This window comes from Manihot esculenta, chromosome 2 (assembly GCF_001659605.2).
Source record: "Manihot esculenta cultivar AM560-2 chromosome 2, M.esculenta_v8, whole genome shotgun sequence".
Classification (NCBI taxonomy): Eukaryota; Viridiplantae; Streptophyta; class Magnoliopsida; order Malpighiales; family Euphorbiaceae; genus Manihot; species Manihot esculenta.
Genome location: NC_035162.2, coordinates 19,186,839 through 19,205,264, shown reverse-complemented (window position 1 = coordinate 19,205,264; position 18,426 = coordinate 19,186,839). Strand labels below are relative to the sequence as shown.

At 34.5% G+C, this 18,426-nt stretch overlaps 1 protein-coding gene across 1 annotated transcript; it reads left to right on the top strand.

Annotated features, from left to right (window-relative positions):
• Positions 1-2,466: 2,466 nt before the first annotated feature.
• LOC110608768 (protein PARTING DANCERS) lies at positions 2,467-15,085 on the top strand. Its single transcript, XM_021748059.2, has 8 exons — positions 2,467-2,608; positions 2,910-3,034; positions 3,385-3,473; positions 3,560-3,655; positions 3,761-3,855; positions 3,934-3,974; positions 4,082-4,162; positions 14,636-15,085. The coding sequence occupies exons 1-8, from the start codon at positions 2,548-2,550 to the stop codon at positions 14,783-14,785; spliced, it is 738 nt and encodes a 245-aa protein (XP_021603751.1). The 5' UTR covers positions 2,467-2,547; the 3' UTR covers positions 14,786-15,085.
• The last annotated feature ends 3,341 nt before the right edge of the window (positions 15,086-18,426 follow it).

Genomic DNA, 18,426 nt, shown 5'->3' with positions numbered 1-18,426 from the left:
TTTTTTAACTCTAATTCTTAATAATTCTCCATACTACAAAGTAGGGTCCTCTAGCGGAAGACTGCATTCACTAGATATGTGTCCCATGCACCCATATACAAAAAATTTGGCAATTATTTATACTTTAATTAGAACCATTTTACTTTATCCAAAAATTTTTTGAGCAAGACACCACAGTGCAAGAGTTTGTCTAAAGGTATAACAATCTTAAAAAGCAAGCAAGAGGATTAATTATTTTGGTCAAGTAAAAGTAATTTACCTACTATAGCTGTAATTTAGCTATAATCATCAACACTATATGTGAGGAGAAGTAATTGAATGGCACTCCATAAGTATAGACATAAAAACTACATTCATAAAAAACCAGGGTCTCTAGGGTATTCATATCCCTCATCTTTTTTAACACCATTAAATAATTATCAAAACACCATGGACCTTCAACTAAAATATAGTATTGATTTTCTATACAGAAGAATTAGAAGATAAACAAGTTCTGGAATAAGTAGAAAAAATCAAAACCCTTTTAGAGCTACTTGCTCTGGGCATGAATATTGAAAATTTTATTAGTTTAACACTTTGCCCACTAAATACAAAGAAATTTTCAAAGAGTATTTAGCGCATCAACATCATATAGTTTTACAACGCCAATCACTTCTTCAACTTTGATTAATCTAGTAGATTAAAACAACTCATTCATGTCATTCATCTTGCAATCATAAAGTAAAGAATTAGAAAACACTCTAGCCATACAATAAGAGAGATAAAAACCTTAGAGGGAGAGACTCATGTGAGACTTAGACAGAGCTTCAAATAATTACAATTGTTGCACTTAAAAGTTAATGTCTATGGAGACACATTTTATATCACAATATAACAAACAACATTTTACTCAAATGTATTTAATAATGCAAATAGTATAGTTATATCAAAATAAGGGAATAAAAATGATATGAGATCATTATTATTTTATTTATTTTTGAGTTGACTTAAGCCATCAGTATTTTTTTTTTCTAAAAACTATATTTCTTTAAGAATTTTTGTTACTTTTTTTTTACTATTAAATCTATTTTAAAAATAAGTTTAAATATGTTTATGTCCAAAAATCAAGGGTGAAATAAGCTCATTTTGACTTTTTATGCTTAGTAAACCTAACTTTAGATTTAAGCCTAAATCCTAATTTACTAAAATTTAATTTAATAATAAGATATTCTAATTTTTAAATATTAAAACATAAACTATTTTTTAATAAAAATAAAGAATAAAAAGAAGAATCACAGCCTAGAAATTCCTTTTTTAAATCCCATATCCAGAAGTACCTTTTTTAAGTCAGTAAAAATCAAATTGAAGAACAAAATCTATAATAATTTTATAAACTTCTTGTTTAAATCACAGAAAGTGCAAATTTAAACCCAACAATAATCCAGATAAATTATCTTCCACCAACTCATCCATCTCCTTGACCTAATTCACAGACAAACTCACGTCTCACATTTACAGATTAATTTCTTCTCATCTTTCACCCACCCAAGGCCCTTGGCCATTCTAATCCTTGTCACAGGTCTTTGGCCATCATTCTTAATGCACCTGCAGCTGCCACATGCCCGCTCATCCTTCGTCTCACATCGTTGCTTGTTCATCCTCAGTCTTGCTGCACAACACACGCGACTCATCCTCAACCACAGCCACAGCTCCTTGGCCATCATTCTCAGCAAACCCATAGCTGTCACTAGTCGCTCATCCTTCGTCTCGCCACTCTGCTCGCTCATCCTTAGTCTCGCATGCAACTTATCCTTAAGTCAAAACTGCACTCTACTCATCCTCAGTCACAGTTGCATTTCGTCATCCCAAGTCATACCTACTGCACCTCCATTTGCGGTTCTCCGTGCTACATGTTTTTTATATAAAAGTTAAAAAGGGAAGAAATAAAATATAAAATCTCTCACACTTAACTCTTATATAATTTTAAATGAATTTATTAAATTTTTATTTTTAATTAATAATAAATAATTTTTAATATTTTAAAATAAAAAATTAATATTTTATTAATAGAAGTATAAAAGAAAATATATTTTAATTTTTTATTCAAAAAATAGATTTATTTAGTTTTTAACGTGAAATAATGGATTATTTGGAAAAAAAAAGTCAAACTTTAGCTTTTTTGAGCCATGATGAAAAGTACAAGTCATCTTTTTATTAACTTAGAAGAATTCTACTTAAATGCGTAACTGTTGAATTTTTTTTTTTTTTAAAATGGAACTGTCGAAAGTTTTAAATACTTAAAAATTCAAATTAATTTATAAATATCTAATACTTATAAATTAATTTTATAAATTAAGCTTAACACTTTGTGGACCGGCAGAATTGCAGCAACTTATTTAGAAAATGGGCTTGGCTGGGTGGTCCAGTCCAGCCCAATTGAACTTTAATTACGGTGTCTCGTAGTATTTTCCGGTAGCGTTGCGCCTATTCAAATTCTCTCCCTTGCCTTGCACCCGCTGATCGTAGTACACGCTGTTCCTCCAAAACTTCTCCTCTTGAAGCTCAGCTATGGCGAATTTAAAATCAATCCACAGAGATCCAACGGTTCAAAATACGTCAACTCTCACAAGTTAGTTGCCTTCTCATCAGGATTCTCTGCACTCTGTCTCTTGAAACGTTCAATCTGATTTAGTTCCTATATGTTTGGTTCGTGAGAAATCGCAGGAAGCTGAGGGAAAATGAAGGAACATGTTTATATTTCATCTTCATTTCTTTTTTATTTCCTGCATTTTCTCTGCAACTATATGACAGCATCGCCGTTTGTTTGCTGGCTGAGAAAATTTAGAGGCATTTCTTCTTGCGTGGTGATTTGGAAGCCTTTTTTTGAATTGATGTGATTGAGCCAGTACTGTTTGCTTTAATTACTGCAGGTAGTGCAGGAGTTTGTATGATGAATAGCAAATGGAGAGATGAACAACACCCTTCTTTTATCAATTTCATCTCTTCCTTCCTAGCTGCGAATTCCTTTCGTCTCAACTTTGTTCCGATTTCTCCCGTAAATACCTTTCTGGCCACATTCTCCTTGCTATAGAAATAGGAACAAAATGGAATTTTTGGACTATGATTTCTCTTTAGTTTTTTATTTGGTATTTTATTTTATGATGTTTATGTATTTCAACAACTTGAAGTTGGATGATATTAAGATTTAATTCTTACTATAATTATTGAAATTTCTGTAATATTTTATCTGTAATTCTAAAAATAAAATAAGAATAGAGTTTGAATTATATACATTCATTTTTAAGGCAAAACAAACATGCTCATCCTTTTTTATCTTTAGTTCTTTGTATAAATTCTTTCTTTTTCATCTAATCTAAAATCAATCTCTCCAATTTCAAAATATAGGATTGCATTTTCAACTGTGGGGGCTTGTCAGTGGCATTCATCTTTGTGACTAACTGGGATTGTGACAATATCATGCCAATCTTCAGCAGGTAACCTATAAATTGTTCTTATGGGATCTCCTGCTGTGTGTTATAGCAGCCTTGTTCAGTTGATATGATCTGATATATACGCACAGAGTTCAGAAGCTAAAGGGACAGTTTGCTAATTTTTATGTTGTTGTATCCCTTTCAACCAAGGAGCAGAACGATTCTTTTGTTCGCTCTTACTTCAAGTGAGTTGGTCATGCGGAGGAACTAATGTATTTTCAAGTTGATTTGTTTGCAACTCTTGAGTCTGAGTCTAAAGAACTTCTGATGTCTGCTTGAATATATTCAAGGTATGGGATGGAGCTTGGCAAGCCAACGTTTGTGCCAGTCCAAGACAGAGAGATGGGATTTGAAAAGATTGTTAAAATAGCTCTCTCTCGTGGGGGTAACCTCTTAGTGTGCAAAAGCTTTAATCGCTTGCATTATTCCTTGCAAATCCCTTAATGTACTCTGTTTAATTCAGCATGCAAGCGGCAGGATGTTACATCGAAGTTGAAGGCTGAGGTTAGTTTCTGGAATTTATCCTCTTGCCAATATTATCTGCTAGTTATCTGATATTCCAGAATAATTAATTTCTTCGGGTTGCATTTCTGTTTCCTTCCCATGTGAAGAGGAAGCAAGCTATGCATGGGATGGACAATTTTAGAGTGATCACATCCATACCAGGCATTGATAATCATGACGCGAATTCGGTAATTCAATCCTTATTGATTCTTTGAGAAAAAAAAAATCCTTATTGATTCAACCAATCAGTTCAAATTTTCTTCTCTAACAGTTCCTCTAATAGCATCAATATATTAGGTGTAACATTAACTAATGGGTTAAATTATCCCCTGACATTGTAATCTCTGCCTGTTTGCTTGTATATAAACTTGTATTGATCCTGTAAAATCCTGAAATATAGTTCTTTGAATAATTACTAAGATCTTAGAATGATCTCTTGTAAGAAATATGAATTTGACTTATGTCCTAGCCAAATTGTCACCGACATTTTAAACCAAGGAAAATTATTTTAAATTGTAATAAGATAAGAAACTATTGGACAATTTTTGTGTATATCCTCTATTGAAGTAAGTGTGTTTATATACAGATTACAAGATCTTGTTAATACAACTCTTAAGAATCTTCTATCAATTAGTCTATGATTATATAATCTTCTTTAATTATGTATAAATTATGTTCACACTTTAATATTTCCCCTCAATATTTCCCCTCAAGTTGGAGCAAGGATGTTTATCATGCCCAACTTGTTAGAAAGATATTTTGTTTGAGGCCCATTTAATACTTTGGTGAGTAGATACCCTAGTTTCTCTTTTGTCTTCACATAACTGGTATAAATTAATTTTTCTTGAATCTTTTCACGGATGAAATGGTAATCAACTTCAATATACTTAGTCCATTCATGGTATACCGGGTTGAAAGCGATGTAAATAGTAGCCTGATTATCATACTAAAGTTTTGCGGGCGATACAACATCCAAACCAACTTCTTTCAGCAAATGATTTATCCATAGAATGTCACAAGTGGATTGAGTCATAACTCAGCACTGGACCTGAATACCACATTTTGCTTCTTACTTTTCCAAGACACTAGGTTTCCTCTAACAAACACACAGCAGCCTGTAGTTGACCTTCTATCACTTTTCGATACTGCCCAATCAGCATTTGAAAAAACACTCAACTCCAGTATACCCATGATTACTGTAGAGTATACCGAGTTTAGAGGTCTCTTTTAGATAAGATAGAATACCATGTGTCACAGGCGCTCTTGAGCACTGCGCCTATGCGGCACTTGGACAGGCCCCAACGAGGTTACAGCCTGCCAAGTTCAGCCTATCGAGAAGTCTTGCCAAGTTGACTGGTTTCGCCCTGCCTTAGGCTCATCAAGGGAGCGGCTCCAGCCCCCTGACCAGTGTATGCATGAATGGTGATCCCACACACAACGGGCCTTCGAGCAACTCCCCACCCAATCTTCACGGCAACATCTTCCTCAGCATGGTGTTGCACATCCCTAGGATTTATGGATGTGACAACTCTCCTCCACTCAAACTATGCTCGCCCTCGAGCATGTCTGTAATAAAGCACTTTGATCCCAGCATCGTTTCTCCGAAGTGACTCTCCTCCACTCAAGCTACAAGCGCATTGAGCCAAAGGGGACGTCCGAGCCAAAGGGGTTATCCCAGCCCCGTCGGAACGCAGGTTTCATCTTGCCTTGCCCCACCCTCTAAGGCACCCGAGGAACCCTATCCTCACTCATAAATTTGCCCCGCAATACTTGCTCTGGACACCACCTTCACTTAGTGAGTCCCATATAACATCTTGGTGCCCGCAGCGTCAATCCTTGCTCCCCTCCACCAAGGAAGCTCAACTTAACTACGCACAGTCACTCTATTGGATCCCCACACTAGGAAAGACAACTCCTCTCCTCCTCTATTCTTCCAGGATCTTCAAGCGAGATGGCAATGCGTGCCATGCGGAAGCCCACCTTTGCTCTGATACCATGAAATCTATAATGAAAAAAAAAAAATAGAGCAGAAGATTTGAGAGAAAATACTTGATTATTCCCCTCAAGCCAATTGGGATATATATACTACTTACAAGAGTACATATAATAAATTAATTCTCTAATTATAGCCTAATCATATTTCAATCATATCACACAATCATATCCCTAGTTATCACTACAAATCTAGGCTATTTACAGAAATAATCTCAATAGTTTTAGAGCCGTCCAATATTTCACCATAGGAGCAGATATGAACCGCCTTACAACGCTTATTGCAAAAACAATATCTGGCCGAATCATCACTATATAGTAGTTCAGTTTTCCAATCAACCTCCTATACCTCTCTGGATCATCATAAGCGTCTCCGTCATCCTTTATAAAATATATATTAGGAATCATTAGTGTGCTACATGGTTTAGCTCCTAACTTCCTAGTTTTTGCAAGTAAGTTAAGGATATACTTCTTTTAAGACAGGATCAATTTTCTTTTTACTCCTTAACACTTCGACTCTCAAGAAATACTTAAGCTGACTCAATTCTTTAGTATGAAAACTCGCATGCAAGAAAGATTTGAGAGAAGAAATCCCTGCACTATAATGACAATGTCATCAACATATACAATAAGGAGAATAATACCAGTATTTGAATTTCTATAGAAGACTGAGTGGTCCCACTTGCTTTTTTAATCCAAATTTATGAACAACTTCACTGAACTTATCAAACCATCCACGGGGACTGCTTCAAAACATAAAAAAGATTTTTTCAAATGATAGACTTTTCCATACTCCCCTGAGCAACAAACCCAGGTGGTTGCTCCATATATACCTTCTCTTAGATGTTACCATGTAAAAATGTATTTTTGATATCTAACTGGTGTAAAGGCCAATACTGAGAAGCAATTAGGGAGATGAACAAGCGAACTAAGGTTATTTTGACCACAGGAGAAAAAGTGTCAGAATAGTCAACGCCATAGGTTTGTTCATAGCATTTGGCGACAAGACGAGCCTTAAGCCTCGGTATGGAACTATCTGGATTGACTTTGATAACAAAAACCCATTTACAGCCCACAACCTTCTTGTCAGAGAGTAAATCAACTAGTTCCCAAGTATGATTTTCATCTAGACCTTTTATCTCCTGCAACATTGCATTACACCATCCAGAATGGGTTAGGGTCTCTTTAACTGTCTTAGATAAATAAATGAAATTTAGAGAGACAATTAAGGAGGTAGAAGGAGACAGGTGATCATAAGAAAGAAAGTTAGCAAGAGAATAGGTAGACTTACACTGTTGTTTACCTTAATGAAGACTAATGGGAGGTCAAGGTCACTCGGTGGTGGATCCGATGGCGAAGAAGATTTTGGTGCAGGACATGTATCATCAAGTACTAGTCTCCGAGAGTAAACTTGAACAATTGACGATTTAACAGGAGGCTGAGTACTAGGAGAAATGCTACCATCAGATGGTGCAACATAAGGCACATTTGAGGAGTTTCCACCATCAAAGGTGATTCTATAGATGAGTCACTCATCGTCCTCCTCCTGACCAGTAGACATTTATACAACAGAATAAAAAGGAATTTGCTTGGAAAATGCTACATCTGTTGAGATCAGATATTTATTGAACTCTGAAGAGTAATATCGATACCCCTTTTGAAAGCAAGAACATTCTAAAAAGACACACCTAAAAACTTGAGGATTAAGTTTAGTCACATGAGGTCTGACATTTCGAACATAGCAAGTGTTGCTAAAAACTTGTGATTCTAGAGGAAATAATGACTTCTTAAGAAAAAGGACATTATAGGGAGTATTACCGGGAGAGGCATGCAGTTAATGAGGAGGCATGCAGTTAATGAGGAAGCATGCAGTAGAGACAACATCGGTCTAGAATTGCTTAGGAACTTACATTTGAAACAACAGAGCTCGAGTAGCCTCAAGGAGATGTCAATTCTTTCTTTCAGCTATCCTATTTTGGGCGGATGTATCAACACATGATGATTAGTGAAGAATACCATATTGAGTCGTATAAACCTAGAATGATTCTGACATATGAGGAAGCATGCAGTAGAGACAACATCGGCCCAGAATTGCTTAGAAACTTACATTTGAAACAACAGAGCTCGAGTAGTCTCAAGGAGATGTCAATTCTTTCTTTCAGCTATCCTATTTTGGGCGGATGTATCAACACATGATGATTACTGAAGAATAACATATTGAGTCATATAAACCTGGAATGATTCTGACATATATTCTTTAGCATTGTCGCTTCGCAAAATTTGTACAAAAACGCTAAATTGAGTCTTGATTTCAGCACAAAAGGCAAAGAACTGAGAAAACACTTCTGAACGATGCTTCATAAAATAACTCCAAGTCATTTTAGAAAAATCATCCACAAAAATGATAAAATATCTGAATCCAGTCTTAGACCCAACTGGATATGGTCCCCAAACATCTGAATAAACTAATTCAAAAGCAGACTCAACTCGTTTATTGACTCTAGGATTTAAAGAGCTTCGATGATATTTGGCAAAATGACATGACTCACACTCTAACGAAGATATCTCATGAAATTGAGGGGATAACTTCTTCAAAACAAGTAAAAAAGGATGTATCAACTGACAATGTGCTTTGAATGGAGACAAGACACTGGAGCAGGCAATAGACTAAGGCACCCATGCATCTAAAATGTTGAGATCCTCAGATACATATCCTTTACCAATAATCTGTGTAGAAAGATAATATTTATTGTTTATCACAATAGAGATTACAACCTATTTATACATGAGAGACGGTAACTAAACAGGAAGGAAAATCAAGCCTATGATTATACAATCCCTAAGATTAAGTAACTGACCCATCTATCAATATTTACTTCCTATATTAACATATTTACTTTCTATAACTTATAACACTCCCCTTCAAGTTGGATCATAAATGTTAATCATGCCCAACTTGTTACATATATAATCAACTCGAGTCCCATTTAGAGCTTTAGTGAAAATATCTCCTAATTGTTCTCTAGTTCGGATATGTCCTGTTGATATTATCTTTTGTTTTCACGAACACAATGACAATCAATCTCAATGTGTTTAGTCCTCTCGTGAAAACTGGATTGGAGGCAATGTGGATAGCTGCTTGATTATCACACCACAACTTAGCAGGCACCGAATTTATGGACCCAACTTCTTCCAACAGTTGACGTACCCACAAGATTTCACAAACGGCATGTGCCATAGCTCGATATTCAGATTCAGCACTAGAACGGGAGACCACATTTTACTTCTTACTTTTCCATAAGACCAAGTTACCTCCCACAAAAACACAATACCCAGTAATTGACCTCCTATCAACTTTCGAGTCTGCCCAATCAGCATCACAAAAGTATTCAATATTCGAGTGCCCATGGTTACCATAGAATAGGCCTCGCCCTGGGGCCCCTTTAAGGTAACAAAGAATCTGTCCCAGAGCATCCCACTGGGCAACAGTAGGAGAAGACATAAACTGACTTACCACACTTACTGAATATGCAATATCAAGACGAGTCACCGTCAAATAATTCAGCTTGCCAACTAATCTTCTATACCTTCCAGGATCTGCAAACGGCTCACTATCTTCTGTGGTAAGTTGAAGGTTAGGGGTCATTGGGGCACTACAAGGCTTAGCACCCAATTTTCCTGTTTCTACCAATAAATCAAGAACATATTTTCTTTGAGACAAGAAGATGCCTTTCTTACACCGCATAACTTCGATTCCCAAGAAATATTTCAAGGAACCCAAATCCTTTGTATGAAACTGTGTTTTAAGAAATTCTTTTAGGGATGTGATGCTAGCAATGTCACTTCTTGTGATAACGATATCATCCACATATACTACAAGTAGAATTACTCCACTATCAGAATTTCTATAAAACACTGAGTGATCACACTTACTCATCTTCATTCCAAACTGTTGGACCACCTCACTAAACCTGCCAAACCATGCCCGAGGACTCTGTTTCAAGCCATAAAGCGATTTTCAAAGTCTACAAACCTTACTTGACTCCCCCTGAGCAACAAAACCAGGTGGTTGCTCAATATAAACCTCCTCCTGAAGATCACCATGAAGAAAAGCATTTTTAATATCCAGTTGATGCAAAGGCCAATCATGAGTAGCCGCCAAGGAAATAAACAATCGGACAGATGCGAGCTTAGCAACTGGAGAGAATGTATCAGAATAGTCAACTCTATAAGTTTGTGCATAACCTTTGGCCACTAAACGGGCCTTGAGGCGAGCAATAGATCCATCAGGATTTACTTTCACTGCAAACACCCATTTGCACCCAATAGCCCGCTTTCCTGGGGGCAAGGGCATCAACTCTCAAGTACCATTAGTGTCAAGGGCCATCATTTCCTCTTCCATTGCAGCACGCCAACCAGGATGGGACAAAGCCTCAATAACAGTTTTGGAAATTGAAATAGAATCTAAAGCAGTGACAAAACAACGAGAAGAGAAGGATAACTGATCATAAGAGACACAAGATGAAATAGGATAAATGCAAGTACGTTTACCTTTGCGAAGAGCAATGGGCAAATCCAAATCAGACAATGAAGGATCAGTAGGAGCAGGATCGATCGACGAAGAAGCGGGTAGCAGAACGGAGTTAGAGTCCTCTAAGTGTCTGGAATACACATGAAAGATGGAAGGGCGACCTGGCACATGAGCGAAAGGTGTAGGAGTAGTCTGAGGAGACGAAGAGTGAACAGTGTATAACAAGAGGTCATCTTCCTCCTCCTGGGTGTTATAAACAGATGATGGCGAAAAAAATGGAGTGGACTCAAAGAATGTTACATCCGCAGACACAAGATACCGATTCAGATCAGGAGAAAATCAACGATACCCTTTCTGACGTCGAGAGTAGCCAAGGAAGACACATTTGAGTGATTTGGGATCCAATTTAGTAACCTGTGGACGAATATCACGAACAAAACAAGTACAACTAAAGATACGTGGCTCAATAGGAAACAAAGATTTAGTGGGAAATAAAATGTTATAAGGGATATCACCATGAAGGACGGAGGAAGGCATGCGATTGATCAAAAAACAAGCAGTGGATACAGTATCAGCCCAAAAACATTTAGGTACCTTCATTTGGAATAAGAGGGCTCTGGCTACTTCAAGAAGATGTCGATTTTTTCTTTCAGCAACTCCATTTTGTGAAGGAGTGGCAACACAAGAGGATTGATGAAAAATCCCTTTTTGTAACAAATAAGATTGAAATTCCCCAAAGAGATACTCTTTAGCATTATCACTTTGCAATATACGGATGGAAGTATTGAATTGGGTTTGGATTTCAGCATAAAATGCACAAAAAATAGAAAATAATTCTAAACGACTCTTCATTAAAAATAACCAAGTAGTACGAGAGAAATCATCAACAAAAGTAACAAAATACTTAAAGCCAGACTTAGACACAACAGGACAAGGACCCCAAACATCGAAATGGACTAACTCAAAGGGAGACGAAACCCGTTTATTGACTCGAGACAGTGTAGGTAAACGATGATGTTTGGCAAATTGACAAGACTCACAATCTAGAATAGACAAAGAATGAAACTGTGGATATAACTTCTTCAAAGCCGAGAGAGAAGGATGCCCTAAACGACAATGAACATCAAAAGGTGTTAAACGCGTGGAGCATACTAGAGATCGAGGAGATCGAGGTAGTTGCTGATCCAAGACGTAAAGACCCTTTGACTCACTTTCTCTACCAATAATCTGCTTCGTCGACAGATCCTGAAAAACACAGTGATCAGAAAAGAATGAGACACAACAATTCAATGCACGAGTGAGTTTACTCACGGAAAGCAAATTAAATGCGAACTTAGGGAGACATAACACAGAGGATACAGAAAGAGAAGGGGTTAAGTTGACATGACCAGAACCCATGACGTACGATTTAGTGCCATCAGCAAGAGTAACATAAGAAGGCGATGTATGAGACTCAAGATTGGACAAAAGGGTAGAATTACCTGACATATGATCGGTAGCACCAGAATCAATAACCCATTTGGAGGATGAAGACACAAGACATGCAGTAGAGTTACCTGACTCGGCAATTGCAGTGATAGAGGAGGAATTAGAGGATTTTATAGATGCCTGGTATTGGATGAATTGTGCATACTCATCTGCAGATATCAAAATTCCCTGATCGGAAGATCCATTCAATTTGTGTTCCGTGATTTTAGTCATCATAGGAATCACATCAGTTACGGTGGTAGTTTTAATTTCAGCCATAAGGACAACCAACCCAAAACGATAGCAACAAAAGAAACACAGAATCAGAAAACAGTACCCTGCGTGAACAGTACCGATGAACAGTACCACGTGAACAGTACCCCCGATGAACAGTACCTGTGAACAGTGCCGATGAACAGTACCATAAACAGTGTCGATGAACAGTGCTGATGAACAGTACCAAATAAAACACCTCCACCCAACACCCGAACGGCAAACAAACCTCAAATTTGACAAAGGGTCGGTGTGGCGACTCCAGCGATAGTGAGATCCAAATATTACCCTTTATGGATAACCTAAATGAACGGAGCCCTAAGTCTCCAAAAAAATTTTAAAACTTTTCGAGAGAGAAAAGAGAAAAAAAATCTCTACGAGAAAGGCTCTGATACCATGTAGAAAGATAATATTTGTTGTTTATCACAATAGAGATTACAACCTATTTATACATGAGAGACGGTAACTAAACAGGCAGGAAAATCAAGCCTATGTTTATACAATCCCTAAGATTAAGTAACTGACCCATCTATCAATATTTACTTCCTATATTAACATATTTACTTTCTATAACTTATAACAATCTGTTTTGTCACAAGATCTTGAATGAGATAAGAATGAGGAAAAAAAAGAGAAACAACAACTTAGATCTTTGATAAGTTTACTCATAGAGATTAAATTAAAAGCAAGATTAGGTAAACTTAGTACAGATGATAAGGTAATAGGAGTAGGTTTAATAGTCCTAGAACTCTCAACATTATAGATTGACTCATGAGTTATTGTAACAGGAGAAGGTGCTTTATGAGATCAAAAGTTGGCAAAAAATGAGGATTACCTGTAATGTAATGTGACCGTGGCACCAGAATCAATGACCCACTTGTATGAGGAGGAGATAAGGCGAGTTTTACCAGATTTAGTATTAGCTGTTACTGGAATGGACCCTCTCAACAAATCCTGATACCAAGTATATTCTTCAATTGAAATGAGAAAATTATTCTTAGAGGAAGAACTGGTTGTAGTAACATTAGCAGTCCTTCGCTTCTTGTTTTGTAATTTCTTACAATTTTCAGTGACATGAGATTATTGGACGCCATTTCAATCAATACTAGCCAAAATTAATCACTTCATAAAACCTTCTCCTAATGATTTAAGACGACAAAACCAGGCCACAAAAAAGCTGCACCCAAAATTAAAAGGCCAAAAACCGACTTAAATCCCAAAAACAAAACATGATCTGTGAACACGGAAGGAGAAGCCCAACTGCAGCAATGTCGGATGACAAACCCGACATTGGAAAGCTGCCGAAAACCACTACGCGACCTCAGAACAGGAATCGGAGGCTCGCCGGAGGTGTCACGCTCCCTCACACGCCGGTGCTTGAAAGTTGCCACAGAAATTTCAGATGGCGCGTGGAGCTCACTCTCATGTCGCCCGGTCACCGGTCTTTAAGGATCGGCTAGAAACTCACCTGTACTCTTCCCTACGGTGGTGGTGAGACGAAACAATCACCGAAGAATGTGACCCACGCAAATAGTTTCCTAAAGAGGAAACTCAGATTTTCAGAACAAGCCGAAAGGCTCTGATACCATATAACAAGATAAAGAACAATTGGGCAATTTCTATGTGTATTCTCTATTGAAGTAAGTGTGTTTATATACATATTACAAGATCTTATTAAGACAATTCTTAAAAGTTCTCTATCAATCAATTAGTATCAATTAGCTCATAATTATATATGTTGACACTCTAACACATAATATTGATATTTTAAAGGGTTTTTAAGTGCATAGATGGTTTAACAACTTTGTAAAACCTCCCGTTACCTTAAAAAATCACCTCCTAAACAAAGGGTAAGAGTATTAGTGGTTCATTTGTCTGATTTATAAGAAGGGGTAACTAAAATGAAGTGAAAAATATTAAAGTTTAATGCTGAATCGGTTTTCAACAAAATTAAATAATGAAAAAGAATTACTATAATCAATCCATCTAGTTTAAGATTAAGCCCTAGTTGTTGATAGGAATTGGTAACTATAAAGAGTAGTAGTATTATAACTCTACGTTTGACATGGTAACTACAATCATGCAAGATTTCAATTTCTTTTAAAATGAAAAATTTTTTAAGTCAACAATTATTAAATTTTTTTACATTCCAAATAAAAAAATTATTATAAAAGAAATCAATTGAATTGAATTTTTGTGAAAATCTTAATTTCAAATGGAGAGTAATGTCCAAGAGTTTGTAAACGAAGCAACAAATTCTTATTTCACAAAAAGGACATTTTTTGAAATAGCTAAGGTGATTGTACTTCGAAAATAATAAGGTTTCAGCTATGCAGTTGTGTGATTGATTAGGTGTATTGAAGTTAAATCCTTCGAAATTTAACCTACCTTGTTTCAGCTCAATCAAGCTATTGGTTCAATTGAAGCAATTGCTAAGGCATCAAAAGAGCATATCCTAGAGAATACAGATCTTTCAGCTGACAAGGCAGACATTATTACCAGGTTTTTCAGAGATCCAAAGTTTTACCTCAGTCCAAAAATTAATTGATATAAAGAAACAAATAGTAACTCGGTGAAACCCTCGGTTAATTGATTTGATTGCTCAAGCTTTACTGTAAGTCCATATGATAAAAGCCTACAAGTATTTCAATTAGTAGATAAAAGTCTTGAGCCTGGTGATGGTTCTTTGAGTCAGTACTGTCGATTATTCTCGAGTGAATACATATTCCTTTGAAACTGTTGACTGAATTTTGAAGTACTGGACCTATCTTACACTTCTTTAATCCTACAAACTGGTAAGTTGGGGAAGTGACATCTTACTTTCTATTATTTTACTTTATTTTACAAAACCTTGAGGACGAACAGTGGTTTACGTGGTTTTATATAATTTGAGAAAAATTACAATTAAGTCTTTATATATTTAACAAATCTATTAATTAGTTCTTATTTGAAAATTGTCTGATTAAAATATTTGGTACTTTATTAAATCAAACTCTTTAGATCATCTATTAAATAATTTTTTAGTAAACTTTAATATTTATACTATTTAGTTCATGTATCTTTAGCTATACATATTATACTATTTAATTCTTCTCATTCTCTATTATTTTTCAATTCAAAAATTTTACTTTTCATATACTCCAAGTAGTAAATTTTTTCTTAAATTATTAACTCATTAACTAATTTAATTTTATATATTTTTTATTATTAAAGGTATATTTTGTATGGGTTAACTGAGAGTTATATATTATGAGTTAATACTTAATTTCGTTTAAATTCGACACTGACTTCAATTTTTACATTGGAAATAAATGGAATAAAATTTAGTAAATGGGGTTTGAAAAAGTTTACTTGCCAAAGGGGTGATATTTACTACCATGGAAAAAATCTAACCCCTAATGCTGGTATGGCTAACAGAACACGAGTGTTTTTAAAAAAATAAGAGTATATCAAATGTTGGCTGAGAATATTCTCAGCCTGCATGATGTACCATTAGCAAGCCGTATAATTTTATTTTTGAAATTATCAAATATAATGTTAAATATATTTTTATGATAATATATATATATATATATATGTATTAAAAGTTTTTAATAATATTTATAGGATTTATATTTATAATATACAAGTATAGTAAAATTTACTTAAATATTATTACTATTTTTATAATTAATTAATTAATAATATAAGATATAATTATTTATTTTATTTTGATTAATTCAATTACAACTTATAACCAATCAAATATTTTGATTTTTTTTTAACTTCAATTCATTTGGGTTAATGTTTTATAAATGGATGAAATTTCTATTAATTGAATTTTTTGTTTACTTGAGCGAATGCCCACAGCCATACCTCCAGTCTTAAGAACTTTTGGATATAACTATACTAGTCTAAAATCGATTCGAAACCTGCCATTTTAAACCAAGAAAAAGGCTTATCGTAGCCATCTAAAAACTCACTAACCAATAAAAGAATAAAATTGCAATCAAATAGTTTTGCAGGCTACAGTATTTTGCTTACTTTGTAAATTGTGTTCCTGTTCACTATGCATGGAATCTCTCAAAGCAAAGATATACAGGTAATTCATTCATTATTATACCAAATTGTCTAGTCCAGATAGTTAAGGTATCTCGTGGACATTGTTCAGGGTCAGAATCGAGTATTCCAACCACTTCTCCGGTGGTTGCCCTTCTACGAGCGTTGTAAAATGCTATAAAGCATTATAAAAAAAAAAAAAGTAATTCATTATTATGGAGAGAGAACCTTATCTCTTCAAGATAATTCTTGATGCTTCTTTTCGAGAGGGAAAGCATGTAAGCTTCTTTCTCTCAGTTTTCCTGCTACTATTATTTTTTTTTTGCTTGAAATCGATACGAAATACATAATCATCTTATGATTAAGAACTCTATCAACAACAACGAAAAATGCTAAGATAATTTTTAGGAGCATATTTCTAATTAACTATTATAATTAGAAATAAAAATAATGGAGAGATAATTTCACATTAGAAATGCCATAAGAAAATATTTTTGATAAGTAACTAAACATGGAAATATATAAAGAAATTTATCTTTGCATTAAAAATAGAACTAAAGTTCTAAGAATTCAAATTTTTATTCTCTCAAGGATTTTGTTTGGAAAAAAATTCAATTAAATTTTTTTCTTGCAAAATTCTTATTCGGGATAGAAGAATTTCAAAAATTTTTAACTTAAAATTTTTTTATTATCTATAGAGACGAAATCATGAATAATATTTACAAAAAATTATTTGAATTTTTTTTTTATAAAATCATTCATGCCAAACGGGAGAATTATGAATAATACTAGTATTATTAGCATTATTAGCATAGCCTCCAAAAGGTTACAATACACCTATTTATGATATTTCTAATCCTAATACTTGTTGAAATAGTAAAATATAAGGTAATCCTATTTAAATTAGGAAAACTAAATCTAAAATCTTCCTAATCTAAGAATAACATTACTAATGCTAGTAAAATAAGGAAACATAAATCATAACCTAGCTAAAATACAAATAAAAGTTGACTTCTTTCATAATTAACACTTATGAAAGGATAAAAAAATATTGGTAGTCTTCTACTTTACTAAAAAATTCATTCATCTTTTAGCAAGCTAAAATATCTCTTCGGGTAGGAGAATTTTATTAGTTAATAATATCAAATTGACTCCCAATCTATATAGAATCATAAAATACTTTAAAAAATACTAAAATATCTTGTATATGAGTTTTCAAAAATGAATAAATGTTGGTTAAAATTGGACCTATAAATTTTAAGAAAATTATGGCCTTTAATTTTCATGATTGACATGCTTCCCAAATATAATTATCATTTCGAAGATCTTGAATCAGTCGAAGATAAATTGATTTCTCATGATTCAGATACTGATTTTGAATTTCGAAATTAGAGCGCATGAAGAATATTTCTACTCTTTTATGCTTCATGTTATTGAAAAATATTGTTATACTTGTACATGTGTCAATTTCTCTCTCTTTAAGATGACTTGTCCACGAATCGATAACTATAATAGCAAGAAAAAAATCAAAGTACATGTCTCTATAATAGTTGTTTTTTCAACAATTTCAACAACTTGGATTTCAATGGAATCCAAACTTTCCATAGGCTCATCATGATTGTTTGACCTCCTCATCATGGTAGTCTTTCAAACTAGAAAGTTCGAACAACATCTTCATCATATATAGACTCATTTTAGACTATACGCCTTGCCATTGATAGGGAAGAGAAAATTCTCTGCTAGTATTTGATTTTATTTTTTTTAAACTTCTGTGCTGCTAATATGTCTAGTGGCAGGGGATGGATTTTTGCCAAGGTGGAAAAAATTAACCCCTTTGGCAAATGAGTTTTTCTCCACCCCTATTGAATAATTCTTTTCCTATTTACCCCTTTTGATAAAAAAAAATATATTACAAAAAAGAAAAAACTTTACTCCATCCAAATGTATTATAAGATTTTGCTAAAGAAAAAGAACATGATGATAGTAATCTAATCGACAAGGAACTTGTAAAGGGATGTGTGACTGAGGTACTAATGAATAGAATCTAAAAATCTCAAACATTGAATTGACTTCAAAATGCAAAAAGGTGATATTTGACCACAAGAAAAACCACATGGCAAACCATGATGAGTTATTGAACCTACATTATTC

Excerpts from the sequence above, each read along its gene's own strand:
- LOC110608768 (XM_021748059.2), top strand. The coding sequence starts at position 2,548 with ATGGCGAATTTAAAATCAATCCACAGAGATCCAACGGTTCAAAATACG. Across the intron at positions 2,609-2,909 it reads AAATACGTCAACTCTCACAA|GTAGTGCAGGAGTTTGTATG; the intron begins GTTAGTTGCCTT and ends TAATTACTGCAG. Across the intron at positions 3,035-3,384 it reads ACTTTGTTCCGATTTCTCCC|GATTGCATTTTCAACTGTGG; the intron begins GTAAATACCTTT and ends TTCAAAATATAG.